Here is a 19,528-nt window from a genome sequence, read left to right on the forward strand (position 1 = left end):
CCTTTCTGAGGCCTCCTCACTCTTGAGGGCAGAGGGCTCTCCCTGCTAGAGTCAAAGGCTGTGTTTTGGGGGGGTTTTTCCACTAACCTCAAAACCCTGTGGCTGATTCACAACAAATATCCCCTCAACCACAACTGACCACATCATGCAGTCATGCATGTGACACCAAACACTCATGTGGCCACCATTCTCCCTCCCTCCCTGGCAGAATGTGAAAAAGACCAAAGGACCTGCCCCCAAAAGACCACCAGACCACATGGATTAGTACCATAAGATGAGGTGACACAGATCCTCAAGGACATATTGAAGCAGCAGCAGCAGGCAATGACCACATCCCACCCACCCCTACCCACTCCCCACCGTGGTCCTCCCACAGAACGTGACCACCCTGCACATTCAGACCCAAACAGGAGAACACTGCACAACAAGACACATCGTTTCTCATAGAGCTGTATTGTGGCATATAATAATAGGTACTCTATATAAATTAAATTAAAAATAAAGCTCCAGCAGGTTGCACAGGTTGGCTGTTAATAAATATATCTCTGGGTAATTGTGCCCCAAGACCAGCTCATGACCACTCTCCCTCATCCAGAGAATTATACAAAAATAAATACAGGCTTGGGGGGGGCGGGGTGGGAAGGGAGGACATGCCCAGTTCCATTCTGAAAGTTCTCACTCACACCATCCACCCATGCTGTTTCTCTCCACTGGTATCACCGCAGGGAGCCCCATGCTGACTGGAGAGCTAAGGGACAGGAAGGCCTCTCTCCAGTCAAGCATTCTCAGAAGCAAAGGACTCTTCACTGTACAGGCCACACATCCCATCTGAACCCTCTGGGGGGAGGGGCTGCCCCTCCCCAGAGAGGGGGAAGCCTGTTATTGCTGATCTCACAAGCAGCTCCTACGAGAACCAGGCCAGAGAGAGGCACAGCGCAAGCACCAGGAGGGACATACCACTGTTCAGAGCCACAGGGACCACCACCAGCCCAGCCAGGACTCCCAGAGTCTGGGTCAAGGGCCCCCAGAGCTGGGGAGGCAATACACACACACTCTCTGCAGGGGCTGCTAGGGTAGGAGACCTCTTTGGGGGCTCAAGGCTTGGGCCTGAACCCTCTTCATCCTGGGAGCTCACATGGGGCCTGGCCAGGCTGGCAGGACAGACTTCAGCCCCCAAGGAACCAAGGAGGGGGAGATCTTGCCCCTGCAGGACTGGAGCAGCTGGCTCCTTGCCGGATATAGAAACCGATCTGTCTGCCAACTCAGTGGTAAACTCCATCTGGACTTCTGTCCCCCCCGGTGACCCAGTCACCCCAGCTATCACCCTATTCAAATGCAAAGAGTCAGAGTCCTTGCCCATCCCCTTCTCTGGAGCCCCAGTGAACTGACCCTCCATACTCAGAACCACAGGGCTGTTACATCCTGAGCCTTCTGCCCACGGGAGCCACACATCTCCCATAGTGGCTACCACAGGATGGGCCCCAGAGAGGATTTCCGGAGGCGATTCCTTGGGGGTGTCCCCTTCCGGGCTGGAGGGTATGATGGAGAGCCCCTCTTCCCCCTCCCCCTCCTCATCAGGGTCCTCGGTGTCCTTGATGAGCTCCACACCACGCCCCAGCCTGGCATAGTGCAGCGTGATCTCCTCAGCCAGGGCACTGTTCAGGGCCCGCTCGGGGCCAGGCCACTTCAAGATCAGGTCGCGGTCCGTGAGTATGCCCAGGGGATGGCTGGGAGATACCCCCCCATCTGTGGGGCCCTCCCCACCACCTCCTGTCCCCCCAGCAGCCACGGCAGCCCGCAGGCGGCTCAGGTGGGACAGGTAGAGCTGCTCCAGCTCCTGGTCAATGGTGTCCTCGCCAAGCAGCTCCTCCAACCCACTCACGACCTCCAGACCCCCGGGGGGCTCATCCATGATAGCTCCCACTATGGGGTCCTTTCGGCCCCTTCCATTCTCTCTGGATACTTCCCACGTGGCCTCCACCTGTCGCTGGCTGGGTTCCAGGAAAGGCCCAGCTGCCCCCTCACTTGCATCGGGCCCTGAGGCCTGGTCCCTGGGAGAGCCACCCAGGCCACAGAGGGAGGAAGAGAGGGGAATCCTGATGGCCGGTGCCTGGGGGACCTCTGTGAAAGCCACAGGTGGACTGCTTCTGGGAACATCACCTTCCTCTGGGGGTTTGCCAGCCACTGTAACTTCAGAAACCTGGAGCCATAGAGGGAGGGGGGAGGGAGGGGAGGGAAAGGGAAGGGAATGAAGAAGAGGAAGGAATGGGACAAGCAGAGACAGTGAAAACTGGTGAAAGCCCACATCCAGCCCCACAGGTGTTTCCCAGTGAAAACTCCGTAAAGAACTATAATTTTCTTAACTCCAAAGACTATGTCTACATTGAAATAACAAAATTAGGTGGAATAAAAGAGGGTTTCCTGTAGATCATAAAGCTGAGGAATTCAGTGGGCACCAATATCTGGTGAATGACTATCAGTAACTACTGTTGGTTGACCTCCAAAACATATCCAGAATATCCATATGAATTCATGTATTTTCTCTTTTAAAAGAAATTTATTTCCTAGCTCTGTCTTTTGACAAGGCCTAGAAACAATGACCAATCTAGTAGCAACAAGCACATCTAGCACCCAGATCTTGGTTCCTAAATACCATTCTCCCCTGAAAGGAATCAGGGCTTCTGAAATAAATGACTATTTCTAGGTTCGGGACAGGGAAAGTACAAGATGAGGCTGGGACATACTGACATACCAGAATGTGAGAAAGTGCTCGAAGAATGTTGGGGATGTATCAAAAGAACTCTAGAGCCAATGAAAATAAGCTCCCACTGGCCAGAGACAATTCAATTTAAGTGTCAAAATAAATAAATAGGTGCAATGGGTTGAAACTCATCAAATATGTTTAAAATTCATGAGTTATTAATGCCACCTCAAAACTTAAATCCCTTAATTGGTCACCTTTGGAGAAGTTCACTTCTTCTGAAGACTGGTAAATAAAAGGGAAGTTTTTAAGTATTTATCCAGCTTTTTCTATACAAACTATATACCCTCAGGGCTTATATGCTCAAGGTAGCCAAATAGTTGATGTGAGAAAGTTTTTCTTTAGAGAAGAATTCCAGCTAATAAATAAAATGGAAATAGAATTAAGTAGAATCAATTTTATTTAAATTAATTTAATAATAACAGGTTATATTTAATAAAAGTAATAGTTAAATAAATTTAATACTAGATGAAATTAATTAAATAGAATAAATTAATAAAAGTGGAGTAGAAATGTGTTTCCACGTGGATGCAATCAGCCAAATCCAGACTGTGGGAAACTCTATAGGACAAACAAGGCTTCTTCAACAAACAAATTGCAAGAAAAGTGAGATAGATTTAAAAATCTAAAAAGACCCATCAACCAAATACAATGTATTGACCTTGTCTGCACCCTAAAACACTTATGAGACAAGGAAATTTGAACACTGGCCAAATATTTGATGATCCTAAGGAATTATTGTTAATTTTCTGAGGGGTAATGTGGCATTGTGGGTTTTTTTTTAAGAGTGCTTAATTTTCTGAAATACAAACCAAAGTATTCAAGGATGACATAAAGTCTGGATTTTTTCCAAAATAATTCCATAGGGAAGGTGAGAGGAGGGGGTGGGGTACAGAAAAATGTAGGAATGGACGTGTTGAAATTTGTTGAAGCTGGGTGATGAGTATATGTGGGTTCATTATACTAGTTTCTTTACTTTTATTATTATTATTATTTTTTTTGCCACTCGCATGGCATGTGGGATCTTAGTTCCCCGACCAGGGATCAAACCCATGCCCTGTACAGTGGAAGCGTGGAGTCTTAACCACTGGACTGCCAGGGAATTCCCGGTTTCTTTACTTTTATATGTTTGAAAACCTTTGTAATAAAAAGTTAAAACACACACACACACACACACACACACACACTTACATCTCTAGAATCTCTCTATCTCCCTGCCAGCACCAGCATCGCTCACCTGGACCACTGCAATGGCCTCCTCCTCAGGGTCCCCCAGCTGCCACCCTCAACCCTGCAGTCTATTTTCCTCACAGCAGCCAGAGGAAGCCTGTTAAATCCTAAGTCAGATCATGGCCCTCCTCTGCTCAAGACCCTCCTGGGCTCCCCTGTCATTCAGAGTAAAAGCCAGAGTCCTCTCCATGGTCCATGAGGCCCCACGCGATCTGTGCCTCCACCTCTCCCACCTCACCTCCTGCCGCTCCCCCTCACTCCCTCTGCTCTGCTGCATGGCCTCCTCCTCGCTGTTCCTCACACATATTAGCCACGGCCCCGCCTTGGGGACTTTGCACTTGTCTGAGATGTTCTTCCCTTACCTTAGTTATCCACATGCCTCACTATTCCACTTTCTTCAGATCTTCTCTCAAATCTCACTGACCGCCACGGCCTTCCCTGGCCACCCAATCTGAAGTTGCAAACGTCTTCCCTCCCCCAGCCTACCACACACACACACACACACACACACACACACATACTCTCTCTCTCTCCCCTTATCCCTTTCTTTCTTTTTTCCTTAGCACTCATCATCTAAAATACCATACATTTTAACTACTATTTTATTTTATCATGTCTCACTCCACTAAAATGTAAGTGAGCCCCATGAAGAGACAGTGTTTGGGTCATTACTGTATTACCAGTGTCCCTAACAGTCCTTGGCACAGAGCAAGCACTCAATAAATATTTGCTAAACTAATAAATGACATTTCTATAAGCCCAGGCGAATAACTGCATTCTACCCTTCTGCCACCAAGTTCTGATTTGGGGGGCCACCCCCCAACCTAGGGGAGACCCAGAGCAAGTCAGCCCTACCACCCAGCCTCCCGTCAGGCTGTCCATCCAGAGGCTTCCAGGCCTGCTTACCTGAAGTGTCATCTGGGGCCACGGACGGAGAGGCGTGGGGGCCACCAAGGGACCCACTGACTCCTGGACATCAGGACGCTCTGCTGGAAAGAAGAGGACAGCGTTGGGGCCAGGCAAGGGTATAGACAAGCCTGGTTTGGTTAAGAATATATACTCTTCTAGCCAACTGGCAGATTTGCCTCTGAAGCTTTCTGTGACAGTCTAAGACAGAAGGTGCCTCTTCATTTGTGGAGAAAGAAAAGGGGAGGAAGAAAGAAATGGTAAATATAAGCTAGAAGTCCCCAGCCTGCCAATTGCTTACCCACAGCAGGGGTATTATCGTCTGCACTCTTCATCCTCAGCTTCTCCTCGTTAGGCCTGTGGGGCGGAGGAGAGAATGCATGGATCTGATGCCCTGAAAGGCCGGTTCTGCCACCTACCGGCACCTTCTGAGCCTCTCTGCTGGCCCACCCTCACCTGACAGCTGCTGTTTTCTCTTCTGCTGCCTCTTTCTATCCTCTGGTCATAAAGTCCTACACACTCACTGTAGAAAATTGACGAAATACAGGAAAGCGTAAGGAAGCAGGAGAAAAGTCACACATCAGCCAGAGGCAACCACCGTTAACCATTTTGGAAAATTTCATTCCACACATTCTGTGAATCGTTTAGATTCTGCGGGCATAATTTTGCAGCTGGCTTTGTCCATTTAACAGTAAGAAGCAGCATTACATACGTTTGTAAACATTTGAAATGGCTGCTTACTACCCCTATCACATGGGCTGACCTTAATGTACATAGCCATTCCCTTCCTACTAGGCAGCTAGATTGTTTCCTTCATCTTGCTCCCACAAAGCAGACTTTGGCAGACATCATTGGGCATAGCTTAATGAACATTTTGGATCATTTCTTTAGAGTATACTTCTGGCTGTGGAGGAAACCATCTTTTCCAAGAAAGGGCAAGCGAGGACTGTGGGGCACAGGAAACAGCAAAGGGAAGGAAAGAAGCAACTGGAGAACGGGAAGGAGGTGAGCAGAAAAGGCAGTAACCCGAGATCACAGAGGCCTAGGTCCCTCCACCAACCCTCCACCCACCGCCATATCAGCCTGGCAGGGCACTTAAACTCCCTGAACCTCACCCTCCTCACCTTAAAACGGAGCACAGGGGAGCCAGGATGTGTACACCAAGCACAGGGCAGTCGAGGGAAATGAGGACATCAAGCCAGACACCAGGGCCTGGCACAGAGCAGGGGCTGAATCAAGCATAGATATTTGTTGGTCTTTTTCCTCATTTGCCAGGCAAGTCAGACCCCAAGGTCTGAGTGGCGGAAACCAAGGGTATTTCAGCCAGTCCCTGCCAGGGGTGAGGGCATGAGGATCGTGGAGAAATCGCTGTTCTCATTCTCACCAATGAGTATCAACTGCTTACAAATTAAGGCAAATGAGGGAACCATTAACTAAAACACATGCGGAGACCTGAGAAGAGCTGAGGTAATAGCTCAAACCTTTTTTCTTCCTCAGAAGTAACAGGATGATGTTGACATTTCTGAAAGTGGTTGCAACTTTTTTGAAAACACTTGATCAGTTACCTTCACAATTACCTACAAAAACAGAATATCACTAGCTGACCTGAATATAGTGCTTACTATGGTACTTCGTAGCACAGCTTCACATATATTCATTTAATTCTCATGAGAACCCTATGAGATAGGTACTTTTACTCTTTTGAAGTAGGCAGTTTTATTATCCTCATCTTACAGATGGTGAAACAGAAGCCAAGTAAATGGCTCAAGGTCATGCAGCAAAGATGGAAACCCAGGTCATTCAGCTCCTAAGTCTGTGCTCTCAACCAACAAACTGCTGCTTCTTGGATGAGGGAGGCTGGGGTCTTACCACAGCCCCATCTCCAATCCTTTCCAGGGCACATAGAAAGAGGCAGCAATAATGGACAAGATCCCCCCCTCCACCTTCATTCAAGCTTTGCTTTTGATCTGCTTTTTGCCCACACTCTCATTCCCAGTTTCCCTGCCTTCAGGGGACATGTGGCTAGGAGACCACCAGACACAGAAATGGCTGCAAGAACTGGCTTTTATTAACACCCTTGGGGAGGAAGCTTGAACCATGTACATAGATCTAGAGTCTGGAAGATCCGGAAGGGACCATCTGGTTTTCTCCACAGACTAGGGCTCACACATCACACCAGAGGTATTTGAGTCAGAAGACTACAGGGCATGAAGTAAGTGACTGCGTGGGAGCTGTCACCTACTTGGAGCAGGAGCCCAGCCATCAATTCCTGCACGTCATGGATGAGAAAGGGGGATTCGGAGCAAATTGGCTTGGATGGCGCTGCACCACTCCCCTTAGTAGGTCAAAAATCCAGGTCTTTGGATTTGTGGCCCAACACAATTTCTGCTGACTTCTTTTGCTGGTGTAGTCCTTCATTAGAGAAAATGTCATCTTCCTAGGGCCTTCTAAAGCAAGCATCCTCAAGACCAGCAAACAAACAGAGAGGCAGCCCTCCTCCCAGGGCAGGGCTAGGCAAGCCTTCCCCTGCCATCTGGCCCAGTGCAGGTGCATGACAACCAGGCTTCTAAAAGCCACTCCAGAGTCCTAGATGTACATGAGAGGGAAGAGAGGGGAGCTCAGGACGCAGCCAACAAGCAGGAAAAGAACTTCATGGTCCATTTGAAGGAAAAAGAGAGAGAAGAAAAACAAATACAAAACAAATCCTTCAGCCCCCAGAACATCTCTTCCAAAGCCGGGGAGGGTGAGAAGAGGGGGAACATCCAAAAATCACGTCAAGTAATTCAGCCAATCCCCAAATCCACGAAGTCAGCAGAAGTACACAGGTCACTCTCCCTACTTCCAAAGTCAGAGAGATGAGAGCAGGAGGCACAGCATCTATTGTTCACCTCCTCCACCGTGGGCCCTTTTCATTGATACACCAAGTCATTTGAAAACCCTCACATCTATCCTTCAAAGCAACACCCTTCCCTTTGCAGAAACTGTTCCCAAATGCAGAAACTGAGGCTCAAGGAACAGTACCTACACCCACTGACTACTAACTATACACCACACTGATAACATCCAAAGAGGGTTCCATTTTGAAGACAGTGTGTGAAACTATGGGCTTAAAAAAAAAAAAAAGAACACTAAATATCCTTGAACTGTCTTTCACAGTAAATATTCGAAGGCAGCTATGACTTTAATCAAAAGGAGGATAGTGAAAGAAATGGAGTACAAATGTATACTGACTCACTAATCAGTAACAGAGAAGAGGGGTTCTTAGAAAAATGGGGAGGGAGATTAAGAACAAAACTGTACCTCCCGTATGCTTGCTAATTTTCGAGAAGGAAACTTGCTCTTTTGGCACCAACCCCACACACGCCACGTGGTATTGCCTCAAGGGCAGTGGGCAGTCACGAGCTGGAGCACAGACCGGGGGCATCTTGGGCACTCATCCTCTGGGTGCTCTCGCGAGAACTAGTCAAGACCGTGTAGTCTAGGATGGGCCGTGTCAGGCCTGCATGCCTGTCTCCTGGGCGTGAAAAGTCTTCCTGCCGTCAGGAGACTCAATGGCCTCTGACCTCAGACGGCACCCAGGGAGACCAGGGGGTGAGATTTCAGAAAGAGGTGCTGTGGGCCCCAGCCTAGGCCAGCCAAGACAGAACAAAAAAGTCAATCGCCACAGTCAGAGAGTGAGTGAGCAAGTGAGGGCTGACAACCTCTGTGGAGAAGAGCAAAGCAGACTTTCAGAGCAGTCACATCGCTGCCACCACCACCCAAGTCCTCTGAGAACACCCCCAACACTCGTGTTTTCAAAGAACCTGGCCAGCCCAAAGTGGGTCATGCACTGAAACCCAAAGGGAAACTCAGCAGACCCCAGCTCCCATGCTGTCAGCCTGAAGATAACGCTGACTCTCCGAGGGGACAGGTGGCTTCGGAAATCTGCCCGAGATACTTGGAATCCCAGTTACCCTGAGCCACCCGCTTTCTGAAAACAACAGGGTTTGAAGGAGGCTGTGAAAGCCACCAAGTTCTGTGCGGTACTGCTCTGTCTTCCCCAGCTAGTCTGTGTCAGTGTCAGTTCTGGGACTTACGGACAATCCAGTAGGGCGGAGGGAGGAAGCTGAGCAGTTTGTTGTGCTATGAGCTTCTGCTACAGCAATGACCTCATTCATTTGGCCGTGACCCACGGTAAGAAATACATTTTACATCATAACCCAGCACACACCCATATATACATCTCTCTGAAAACCAGTTGTTCTTTGAATGAGACAACACTTACCTTTACTACATGTTGTGATGCACTCATTATTTTCTATGCTATTTTTTTTAATGTTTGTTGGAATCCAGTAAATTTATTTCACATCTTAATAAAGGGTCATGGCATGTAGCTTTGAATAACCCCAGCTCTGCCACCTACCAGCTGTGTGACCTGGAGCAAGTTACTTAACCTCTCTGTGCCTCCGTTTCCTCATCTGTGAAGAGGGTATAATAGTAATACTTACCTCAGAGAGCTGTTAGGCAGATTGAGGAAATATTTGAAAGTCGCCTTTAAAGTGCTTAACAAACAGTACTCCACTCCAAATTCCCACTGAGAGAAACTGAGGCTCTGAAGAGGAAAGCAACTTGCCCAGCATTGCCCAGCTGGTAAGACAACATCACCCAGCCCAGCACAGCAGTTGAGAAGTGGGGCACCAGAGCAGGAGCACCCAGCTCAGATTCTGGCTGTGCTGCTTTCATAACACGTGGCCTCAGGCCCACATCCTCGACCATGATGCCCTATCAGCTTTCCGTGGGATAAAAGAGGATCACTTTCACACTAAAATCCTCACTCCAGACAACTAAGATGACCCCTGGCCCATCCTGTTTCGACTTTGATTGTTCTGATTTCCCAACTGCCAACTCAGATAGCAAGTTGGGTCCCCATCCATTCGGCTACAGGTACACCTAAAAATCATTGAGGGCTTACTGTGCATCAGCCCAGGGACAGACTCTGGAGACACAATGGTGAGCAAACCCGACTAGGAAGCTTACAATTTAGCGTGCAGGAAGACATCAAAAAAAGATACTCACACTCATTCTTTCAACAAACATTTATTGAGCACCTGTTAAGTGCCAGGCACCGTGGCAGGCCCTGTGGGAATACAGTGGTGAACAAAAGCAGACCATGTCCCTACCCCTCACGGAGCTTACAGTCTAGCAGGGCAGAGAGGGTCATCCGATAATCCCCTAATGAAGGTCTAACTACAAATTGAGGTCAGGGCCTTCAGAAAAGGAAAGAATGCCCCAGAACAAGGGGCCTTGGCCCAGACTACAGGGTCAGAGAGGGCTTAAGACGCCTAGAAGGAAAATGAGCAATGGAGGGGTCAGGGAGTGAGGGGCTGCTGAGGACCCTATGGAGGAGGTGATGGAGTCAATCTCGAACAAGGGGAGTTTGAGGCATCTTTGGGACATCAGCCAAGTAGAGATACTGAGTTTGTATGTATGAGGTTGAAGGAAGGAGTAGGGAGAAAGAGAAGAACCAGAGAGTTCAGAGGAAAAGCAGCAGAGGGTGGCCCCAAGGCAAGGGAAGAAAGTGTTTTAAATAGGAGTGCCCAACCACTTCAAGAACACCAAAAACCCACCTGTGGAATCTGGCAGATGCGGGGGCAGAAGTGAGTGGAGAAGACAAGTGCAGGCAACTCTTTAGAGGGGGGTCGACAGTGAAGGGGAGGAGGGTGATTGGGTGCTGGCCAGGAGCAGTGGGGACAGAGGTGGGGTCAAAGGACAGATTTCTAAGACAGCAGAGACACTGGCATGTATAAAGGCCAATAGAGAGGCTCAAGCGAGGAGGGCAGTGAAAAGCTGCCAGGAGAGAAAGGGTAACTGATAATGTCAGGTTTGGAGCAAGTGGCAGAAAAATGGAACCCAGAGCACAAATGGGGAGACTGGCCTGAGGGAGGAAAAGGGCCCCCCTCCTCCCCTGTAACACAAAGGAGGGAAATCAGTTTGCAGGCTTGGGGGCTACAAGTTGCGGGGAGTTCCATTCTTATGGTTTCTACTTGTTTTTTTGAAGCAGGAAGTCTGAAGGTAAAGAACACTTGAAAGAGTCACCTCAGGGACGAGACAAGAGTGGATCAGAATAAAACAGTTGGACTGCCAGGCAGGGTGGAAAATGACCCTGGATCTGTGGCAATGCTCATCTCCTCTGCCCTATGACATTCTCTAACAGGGCCTGCCTGCTTGGCTGCTCAGCTGCTATAAAAAAGACCCGGGCCTGAGGTGGTTGGGATGGACAGGCTTCCAGGAGGAAGCACTCTTAGAACTGAAGGATCAAAATGAGACTGCCCACTGCAGTGGGCGCCGGACCAACACTCCTGATGAGGGAAACAGCATGGACACAGGCCCTGAGGCAGGAAGGGGCAAAGCACCTTGGAAAGACCACAGTGACAGAAGCTCAGAAGGCAGAGGATGGCATGAAGTGAGACTAGCTGCCCTGGAGGCCAGACTGGGGGAGAGGTCATGGGGTGCTCAAAAGCCATGCTGCAGCTTTCTTGGTCTTTATTTTTAAGAGGAATAGGACACCTCCCAAGGGTGTTAAGCCAAGGCAGACCTGGAGGGCTCTCCTCCCCACACCAGCCCTGGGATTTTGGAGTCTGGGAGCCTCAGTTTGCTCATCCAGAAAAGAGGGATCGAAGCCATCTATCTCACAGGGAATGTTGAAAGGATTAGATGAGACTGTACACGCAAATACTCCGCAGGGTCTCTGCCAGGTCTTGTACAACAAACCCTCCTCCATCCCTGCCCCTCCCACCCGGTTCCACCACCGGCCCTTTGACATCTTAGCGCCAGTCTGCACCTTTGGCCCTGTTTGAACCTAGCACTGTGCCCAGCACATGGTAGGCCCTCAATAAATGCTTGTTGATGGATCAGCTCTAAGCCTAAGGGTTATCAAAAGCCTGGGCCAGCAACTCGAGGAATGCAGCCATTTCAGTTTCTGAGCTGTATCCCGAGGGCTAGCACAGACTTCTCCCGTGTCCCCACGTGACGTGGCTGTGCTGGTGCACAGTGGACCTGCAGGCAACACCTCCTGAATGGGAAGCCCTCTACAACAGGGCTCGCGCAGGCTGAGGCTATCCCCTGAGATCCTCTACCACCTCCCAGAAGGGCTGGGTCGCAGGGAGCGGCTGTTCTCCAACAGCACTCCAAGTCACCGGCAGCACGCAGGTTTTAAAACAATAATAAGTTGAAATGTACTCGCCAAGAAAGCCACCGACCTACAAAGAAAATCTTATCGCTGATCTTGCAATGAGCACCGACCTCCCCTTTGCAAGAGCTGAGATCAAGATAAAGAAGCTATCAAAAAGCCATCTGCCCACTTAAAATAATATCACAAGTCATGTTAGGAACCACAGACCTGGGGCCAGATACCAAAACAATTGTCTGAACAGGCTGCTTCAATTTCTCCTTAAAACCACCCATGTATTTTAAAAGAAAAACACCCTCTCCACCCACCTTGGCCCTGCAAGCTTTTGATTTCTCTGCTCCCTTCCTTTCGCACTCTAAAATGACCAAACTCTGTTACCCAAACTGTCAGGTCTTACAGACAAGGCTCCCACGACAGCCAGCTGGAATGACGACTCGGGGAAAGTGACAGAAATTAAGGCGAGGGGCACGGCAATGGCTGGATATCTTGATCTGGGTGATGGTTTCACAAGGGCATACATATGTAAAAATCTATTGAGCTTCACATTGAAGATCAATAAAGGAAAAAAAAAAAAGCTAGAAGGAAAGCAAGACATGCTAGGAACATGGGAACACCTGGAGCGAAATGCAGAATTTGCCCTGAAACCTATCATCAGGCCTTCAAGAGGAACAGTAGTTTTTTAAAAACGTCCCTACCGTCTCCTCGCTGGTCCTATCACTCACTAGCTGAGTGTACTTGAACAAGCTGGCTCACTTCTCTGAGCTACCTCAGTTTCCCCCTCTATTAAATGGGCATAACCATAGCACCTACACCACACAGCATGCACAGCGGGACTCAGGAGAGAACAAACTTGAAGCTGTCAACACAGAGATCAGTAAATGTTGGCCACTGTTAATCTTTCAAAGCTACCACCATGCTTCAGTTAACCTTGCCCATGCTTGCTGCATCCAATCCAAGCACACAACTTGACTGTCATTCCCCTTTAGCAGATGAGAAAACGGAGGCTCACAGATGAAGAAACTGAGGCAAGGCTACACAGCTGGTGATGGACAGAGCAGAGTTTGGGAGGGGAATCCAAGGAACTATCTGTGATTCCCCAAGCATTAATACTGACACCTATATGGCACTACTAAGAGCCAGGCTTGGTTCTGAGTGCTCTCAGTCATCTCCTGTGAAGGAGCTGCAATAATTCTCTCTGCTTTACAGATGAGAGTACTGAGGCACAGTGCGGTTAAATGAGTTGGCCAAGATCATAAGGCTAACAGACGACAGGACTGGGATTTGAACCCAGGCACTGATGTCAGAATCCACACTCTTACGCCTGTAAGGAAAGCCATGCTGCCTACCCTGCTCAGACAGTCTCAGGTTACTGTTACCAACACAGGTTGGTAAGTAGGTACTTGTCTGCTCGCTCACTTACCCAGGCACATCTGCCCATCAACCCCAAGCTAGACCTTTCTGAACCACTCACAGCCTAAGGCCCTTCAAGGATCACAAACACCTTGCTGCAGCCAGAGGCTTCTGATCAAGCATATACAAGGTCCAAACAGCATTTCCCCATTCCCATTTCCAGTCCTCCCAAGAACAGGGAAATGTATGCATTTCCCACATGTGCTTGGAGAATCTACTTATCCCAGGTTAGACTTAGGTGATTCCCTCCAAAATCAGGCCTAGCTGCTACTCTTGAAGAACTCATGGCTTGATAGGGAAAACCTAGGAGGATCTTGTATCAGGGGCTTCTGGGGTTAAGTGGTTCCTTCTCCCAAGCCCTGAATGGTGACAGGTGGTACAGCAAAAACAAAGGTAAAGAACTTCCAGTCCAGGCCCATCTGGTTCTGCCTCTGCCAGAGCCACTGCTTCCTGTGACAGCAGGGGCTCAGCCCCTCAACTCCACAGGAGATATCAGACTAAATTAGAGCAAAACAGTAAAGAGAGTGCACAGGCTTCAAGGTCAGACATGGCCAAACTGGAAAAGCCAAGAGCCATCACTTCCTCAACCAGTTTCTCCCTCTAGAACCCTGGCTTCCTGCTCCGTCAAATGGGGATCAGATTCCCTGCCTCCCACTGGTAAGGACCTTGGTCTACACTACCATATCACTGCAGTTCTCGCCGCTCCAGCACACTACCCTTCGTTCACACCAGATTCAGTCCCACCTCAGGACCTTTGCACTTGCTGTTCTCTCTCCCTAGAACACCTCTGCTCCCATTATGTGTGCAAAACTATTCCTCTTTATCATTCAAGGCTCAGTTTACACAGTACCTCCTCCGAAAGTCCTCCTTGTTCCCTTTTCTACAAACGCTCTCCCTCCCCATATCTGTGCATAACTCTTCTTATCAGCATCCAGGACTCACTTTCTCAAAGGCCTTCCCCTAACACCCCACCTAAAGCAGCTATTCCCTCCCAAACTGTCCCCTTAACTCTATTTTACTTTCCTCTCAGCAGCTAAACTTATTCTTCTGTATCTTATCCACCTGCTGGTTTTTTCAAACTGTCTCTCATAAAAGCCTGTATGCTCCTTGAGGGCAGGTAAGATGTCTGTCTTGTTCAGGGCTTTACAGTGCAATTCAATAAATGAATGAAACCCCAGTAATTAAAACACAGCCTAGCACATGTTTGGTCTCCATTACTCTTTGACCGACTGACTGAATGCGCCCTCCTCCCTGTGCTGGAGGGCAGGCCTCAGGGGCTCCGGGGTCGGAATGCTTGTCCTCCATCCTAAACACAGCCCTGCGTTGGCGGAGGTGGCGCTGGCAGACATTACCTGCGCCTCACCGGCTTCATGCAGCTCTTCAGCTGCCTGGCCTCAGCCTCCACGGGACCCTGGCACTCGGGCTGTGGCTCCAGCTGCTGCAGCTGCTGCTGCTGGGGCAGCCCTTCGGCATCACTGGGTGTGGGAGCGGGTGCAATCCGGAGCAGGACTGTGTAGTTGCGGCCGTGGTTGTTGGCCCAGAAAGTGCCCTCGGGGGTCTCATAGCGCACCACGAAGTCCAGGCGCGCCCCATCGCCCGCACCCTCAGCAAAGGGCAGCTGGAAGGCAAAGCGGTCGGTGCGGCCGCCGTCGTCGGGCGAGGAGGCGGGCGCCTGGCCAGGGCCCAAGCCAAGGCCCAGATCCAGGATGGGATCTCCTGCTCCTGGTCCTCCCGCTCCTGCCCCCGGCGGGCTGCGCGGGACGTAGCGCGCTGGGTGGTCGCAGAAGGAAGCCCAGCCGTCGTGTGAGGCCCGCACGTGCACCGCCTTCTCAAAGGAGCGGTTCAGCACGCGGACCAACCCGCGCAGCACCGGCGGGCGCCCCCCAGGCACCCACACCCCGGCACCCCCGGGGACCGCTCCGGGAGGCGGCAGCAGTGCCTCCAGCTCCACCATGACGCGCCCCAAGCGCTCCAGACGGCCCGGCGCGGGCGGCAGCGAAAATGTGGGCACCAGGTAAAACCCCCCGCCAGCGGGAACGGGGCACAGCGGCGAGGGCTCGGGGCAAGCCTCCTCTTCCTCCTCCCCTTCATCCCCATCCTCGCCATCGTCGTCCTCGTCAGCCCCGCCGCTGACGCCATCTTGCCCGGCCGCCACCGCCATCTTGCCCGCCCCGGGCCCGCCCCACGGCCGGTAGCGGCGCAGCTGCGCCAGCGGCAGCCCCAGGGCCTCGTCGGCGAACAGCACCCTCCGCGGGGCCACCGCTGCCTCGACTGAGGTGCGGGGCTCGCCCGCGGCCGGCGAGGGGGGCGCGGGATGCCGCAGCGGGGGCTCCACAGGGGCCGTGCGCGCCATATCGGCGGCGGCACCGGCGGCGGCGGCGGCACCGACGGCACCGGCAGCGGGACGGCGGGGGCAGGGCCTGAAGGGGCGGGCAGCCAATGGGAAGGCCAGCGCCGGAGGGAGGGGGGATACGACTCACGGGGGGGCGCCGTAGGCGGCGAGACGACAGGTATAGCGGAGAGCCAATGGGGAGCCGCGCACGCGTGACGTAGACGGTGACGCTAGTGCAGGGGGAGCACGCAGCCAATGGGGATACCCGAGAGGGCGGTGTAGGAGGCGGGATGATCGGGGATCAATGGGGATGCGTGAATGGGGGGGGCGCGGGGTCCGGGTTGAAGAGAGCAGAAGTAGGACAGCTAATGGGGAAGTGTGAGCGGGAGCGGCGTGGGAGCGGCGGGGAAAACGGAATGGCTACAGGCGATGGGGGCAGCAGGGAGCGAACGGAGAAGCCGGAACACTAGGAGATCCGTGGGTTGCGTAGGTAGTGGGACGGAAAGTAGAGACAGCGAACAGCCAATGGGGAGCCGCGCACCAGTGACGTAGAGAGGAGGGATGACGATAATGGCTGCAGCGAGCCAATGGAGAGTCTTGTGAGTGTGCACGACGCCTTCAAGGGGGCGGTGCCAGGGCGGAACTAGCCAATACAGAGACCAAAAGGTGACCAAGAGGCGGTATGTGAGCGGCCTCGGAGGCGGGACTGGAGGGGAAGAGTCAATGGAGTGGGTGATGAAGGCGAGAGCGAGGAAGAGAGGTAGCAGATAGCCAATGGGGGGAATCAGAGTGAAGGCAGTTGCGACCTCAAGGGGCAGTGCAAGAACGGGATGAACCAATGCTGAAGCTAGAAAGTGTATCGGGACAGAAAGACCCGGAGGTGGGACGGGAAAGAGCAGAGCCAACGGGGATGTTGTAGCTGGTGTGAAGGAGGGGATGAACAGCCAATAAGGAGGCTAGAGGAGAGGAAGGGTCGTAGGCCGTCTGATCTGTAGAGTGGTCGGGCCTCTGAACCGTAGAGTGCAGGCAGCCCCTAGAAAGAGTATGCCTCTCATGGATGGAGTTACCTTCTCCTTAACCCTCCGTGACTCCCTATTGCCCCAGGGCTATGAATGCCCAGAGCCCCTGAAGACCTAGACTGCATCCTAGTGTGAGATCTGAGAAAGCAAAACGGACTCTCCTGTCGCAGTCAGTGGGTCTGCCCAACCCAGCGCCGAGCCTTTGCTTGAGCGGTGCCACCAGCCAAGAATGCCCCTGATTATCACCCTCGGTGTTCTCCAGGACTTGGCACCATTGTTGAATGAATGGCTAAATGAAAGATTGAGCTTTTGGGGAAGATTAGCTTTTTCTAACTCCAGCTCAGAAAACGCTGAGCGTGACTATGCAGCCAGGAGTTGGTCGGGCATGTTGGCAGATATTGACTAACGTAATCACAAATCAAAGCCCTGTCTTTCTTGCGGGACTCAAGCTCCACACCCCACAGTGGCCTCACCTCCCTTCTTTCTGTCCCCGGTCTCTGCTCCTACTGTTCCCTCTCCCAGGAGTGCTGCTCCTTCTTCCTCATCTAGTGGACTCCTTTCATTCCCCTTTCACTCTTCCTTTGAGATCCCGCCTTCCGTGGGAACAGAATTGTAGCTTGTGTCCACTGAACATGGCCATTCATACATTCCCCCTCCATCCTGGGAGGACTTTCTGAACACCTACTGTATGCAAGGTTCTGACTCACAGCATCCCTAGGAGGGAGGCAGTTCCCCCGGCGGGCTCCCCTCCTCAGGTCTCAGTGTCCAGGATGGGGTTATGGGCCAGGAACCAATCAGTATGTTTAGTTGCGAATAACAGGGAAAACCTCACAAAATAATATGGGCTTAAACAAGATAGAACTTTTTTTTCCTCACCTAAAAGTTCACGCTGTTAAGTAGTCCAGGGACTCCTTCCTGCCCGCAGAGTTAGGGTGTTGTCTGTGTCCCGGTCTGGCCCCAAGACTCTCATCCTTCAACAAATCCTGTCAGCTCTCCATTCGATATATTTCCCGACTATACCCTCCCCCCACCCCCTCCACTGCCAGCGCCATTATCTGTCACCTGGACCATTGCAGTAGCCTCCCTCTCACTGATCCCTCTGCTTCCATCCTCACTCCTAAAGTCCTTTCTACACTCAGCAGCCAGAGGGATCCTGTTAAGTCCTAAGACAGTTCACATCTCTCCTCTTCTCTCAACCCTCCCATGGCCTCCTACTCACTCAGAGTAAAAGCCAAAGTCCTTACCGTGGGCTACAAGGTCCTGCATGGTTTAACGGCCCCCCTAGTCCCCTCTCTTACCTCACCTCCTACCCCTCTTCCTCTCACTCACACCATTCTAACCACACTCTTACCTCCTTAGTAGACCTTGAGCAAATCGGACACACTCCCACCTCAGGACCTTTGCGCTGGCTGTTTCCTCTGGAATTACTCAGATATCTACATGGCTCCCTCCCTCGCCTCCTTCAAGTCTTTGTCAAAGGCCCACTTCTCTGGGGACTTTCACCAACCTCTCTATTTAATCCTATCCACTCTCCCCCAGAAGCCTCCCATGTGAGAGGATATAGTCCAGTGCAGAGAGGAGGTGGGGACCTCTGCCCCTCTCTGCCCACCTGACCCCTCGGCCCTCATTCTGCAAGGGTCCTGGCTCTCAGCAGCAGCAGCAGCACCCGTCACTCAGCTTTCCTCCTTCTTTTCTGGCACTCCTCTCATGGAGCAAGTGACAGTAAGGGAGAGATGGTTTGGGGGGGACCCTGAAAGAGAAAACCAGCCCCCTCTCTCAGGAGGGAACAGGTCCTGAGGCAGGGAATGGGGCCTTGGCTCCTAGAACTGACCTGGTTTATAGTTACATGGGACATGTAGGGAATGTTCAGAACCAAGTCCACAGGGAGCAAGGGGTCATTAATTAACCTCAGGGACATCCCTAAAGTTGGACTCCCTCCTGATGAGCACACTCCTCACCCCCTCTCTTGCTCCCAACCACATGCCGTATCTTTTAAGCCCCTGCTGTATGCAGGGTCCCTGCAGGCCTTCAACCTGAGACCTCACCCCACTTGGTGCCTCCCCTGCCTGCCCGGCACACACAGGCCATCTTTGGGTCTCAGACGTGTCCCACCAACTCAGAAGCCTCAACCAGTGAAAGTTTTGTTTTGAACTAATGGTAGGGAGGGTTGGGTTCTTTTTTTTTTTTTTTTTTTTTTTGTTGTTGTTGTTGGCTGATTTTTTTAGGTGTTTTTTTTTTTTTCTATTCACCTTTTTTTTTTTTTCTTGTCTTCACAAAGCCAGGCCACCAGCCCCCCTCTGGGCTTTTCCAGAAAGGTGAGTCTGAGTTGAGGAAAGAGGTTCTCCTTCTTTTGAGGATTTGGGAGATGGGCGGAGGAAAAGAAGCAAAAGGGGTAAAGGGGTGGGTCTTGGCCAGTAGGTTTATACCATGTGAATAAAAATCTGTTTCCAATTTCTCTTTCCCAGGCCTGAAGCCAGTCTTGCAGACGGGTTGGAGTGGACATTGCATGACAGAACTCTGGGTCATGCAGGGCACTGGAGAGCCAAGGGCAGGGAGTCTCAGCCACGACCTGTCAGGAGAAGCCCCTGGGGGCTGGTCTCCCCTGTTGACCATTGGTTGGAGGGGGTGCCCAACCAATGAGGTGAGGAAATGCAGCCGCCAAATCTTGGACAACCTGAAACCTTCAAGCCCCCAGAAGAATC

At 51.4% G+C, this 19,528-nt stretch overlaps 1 protein-coding gene across 3 annotated transcripts; it reads right to left on the bottom strand.

Moving 5' to 3' along the window:
- Positions 1-464: 464 nt before the first annotated feature.
- PPP1R3F (protein phosphatase 1 regulatory subunit 3F) lies at positions 465-15,840 on the bottom strand. 3 transcript variants are annotated; one of them, XM_081222921.1, is made up of 4 exons: positions 14,828-15,840; positions 5,199-5,254; positions 4,898-4,977; positions 465-2,200 (listed from the first exon to the last, which is right to left on the bottom strand). In XM_081222921.1, exons 1-4 carry the CDS (start codon positions 15,826-15,828, stop codon positions 905-907), a joined length of 2,433 nt encoding a protein of 810 aa, XP_081079047.1. In that variant the 5' UTR covers positions 15,829-15,840; the 3' UTR covers positions 465-904. The 3 variants fall into 3 exon arrangements, with proteins under 3 accessions (XP_081079047.1, XP_081079046.1, XP_081079048.1); XM_081222920.1 differs by having other exon boundaries at positions 4,898-4,980; XM_081222922.1 differs by lacking the exon at positions 14,828-15,840 and adding an exon at positions 5,354-5,966 and having other exon boundaries at positions 4,898-4,980.
- Positions 15,841-19,528: the final 3,688 nt, after the last annotated feature.

This window comes from Mesoplodon bidens (genome assembly GCF_964165515.1).
Source record: "Mesoplodon bidens genome assembly, chromosome: X".
NCBI lineage: Eukaryota > Metazoa > Chordata > Mammalia > Artiodactyla > Ziphiidae > Mesoplodon > Mesoplodon bidens.

What these genes read in the sequence shown, in the direction of transcription:
- PPP1R3F (XM_081222920.1), bottom strand. Translation starts at nt 15,828, where the DNA reads ATGGCGCGCACGGCCCCTGTGGAGCCCCCGCTGCGGCATCCCGCGCCC. An exon ending in CGATAATACCCCTGCTGTGG is followed by an intron (nt 4,981 to 5,198) that starts GTAAGCAATTGG and finishes TCTTCTTTCCAG; the next exon opens with CAGAGCGTCCTGATGTCCAG. An exon ending in GGCCCCAGATGACACTTCAG is followed by an intron (nt 2,201 to 4,897) that starts GTAAGCAGGCCT and finishes CTATGGCTCCAG; the next exon opens with GTTTCTGAAGTTACAGTGGC.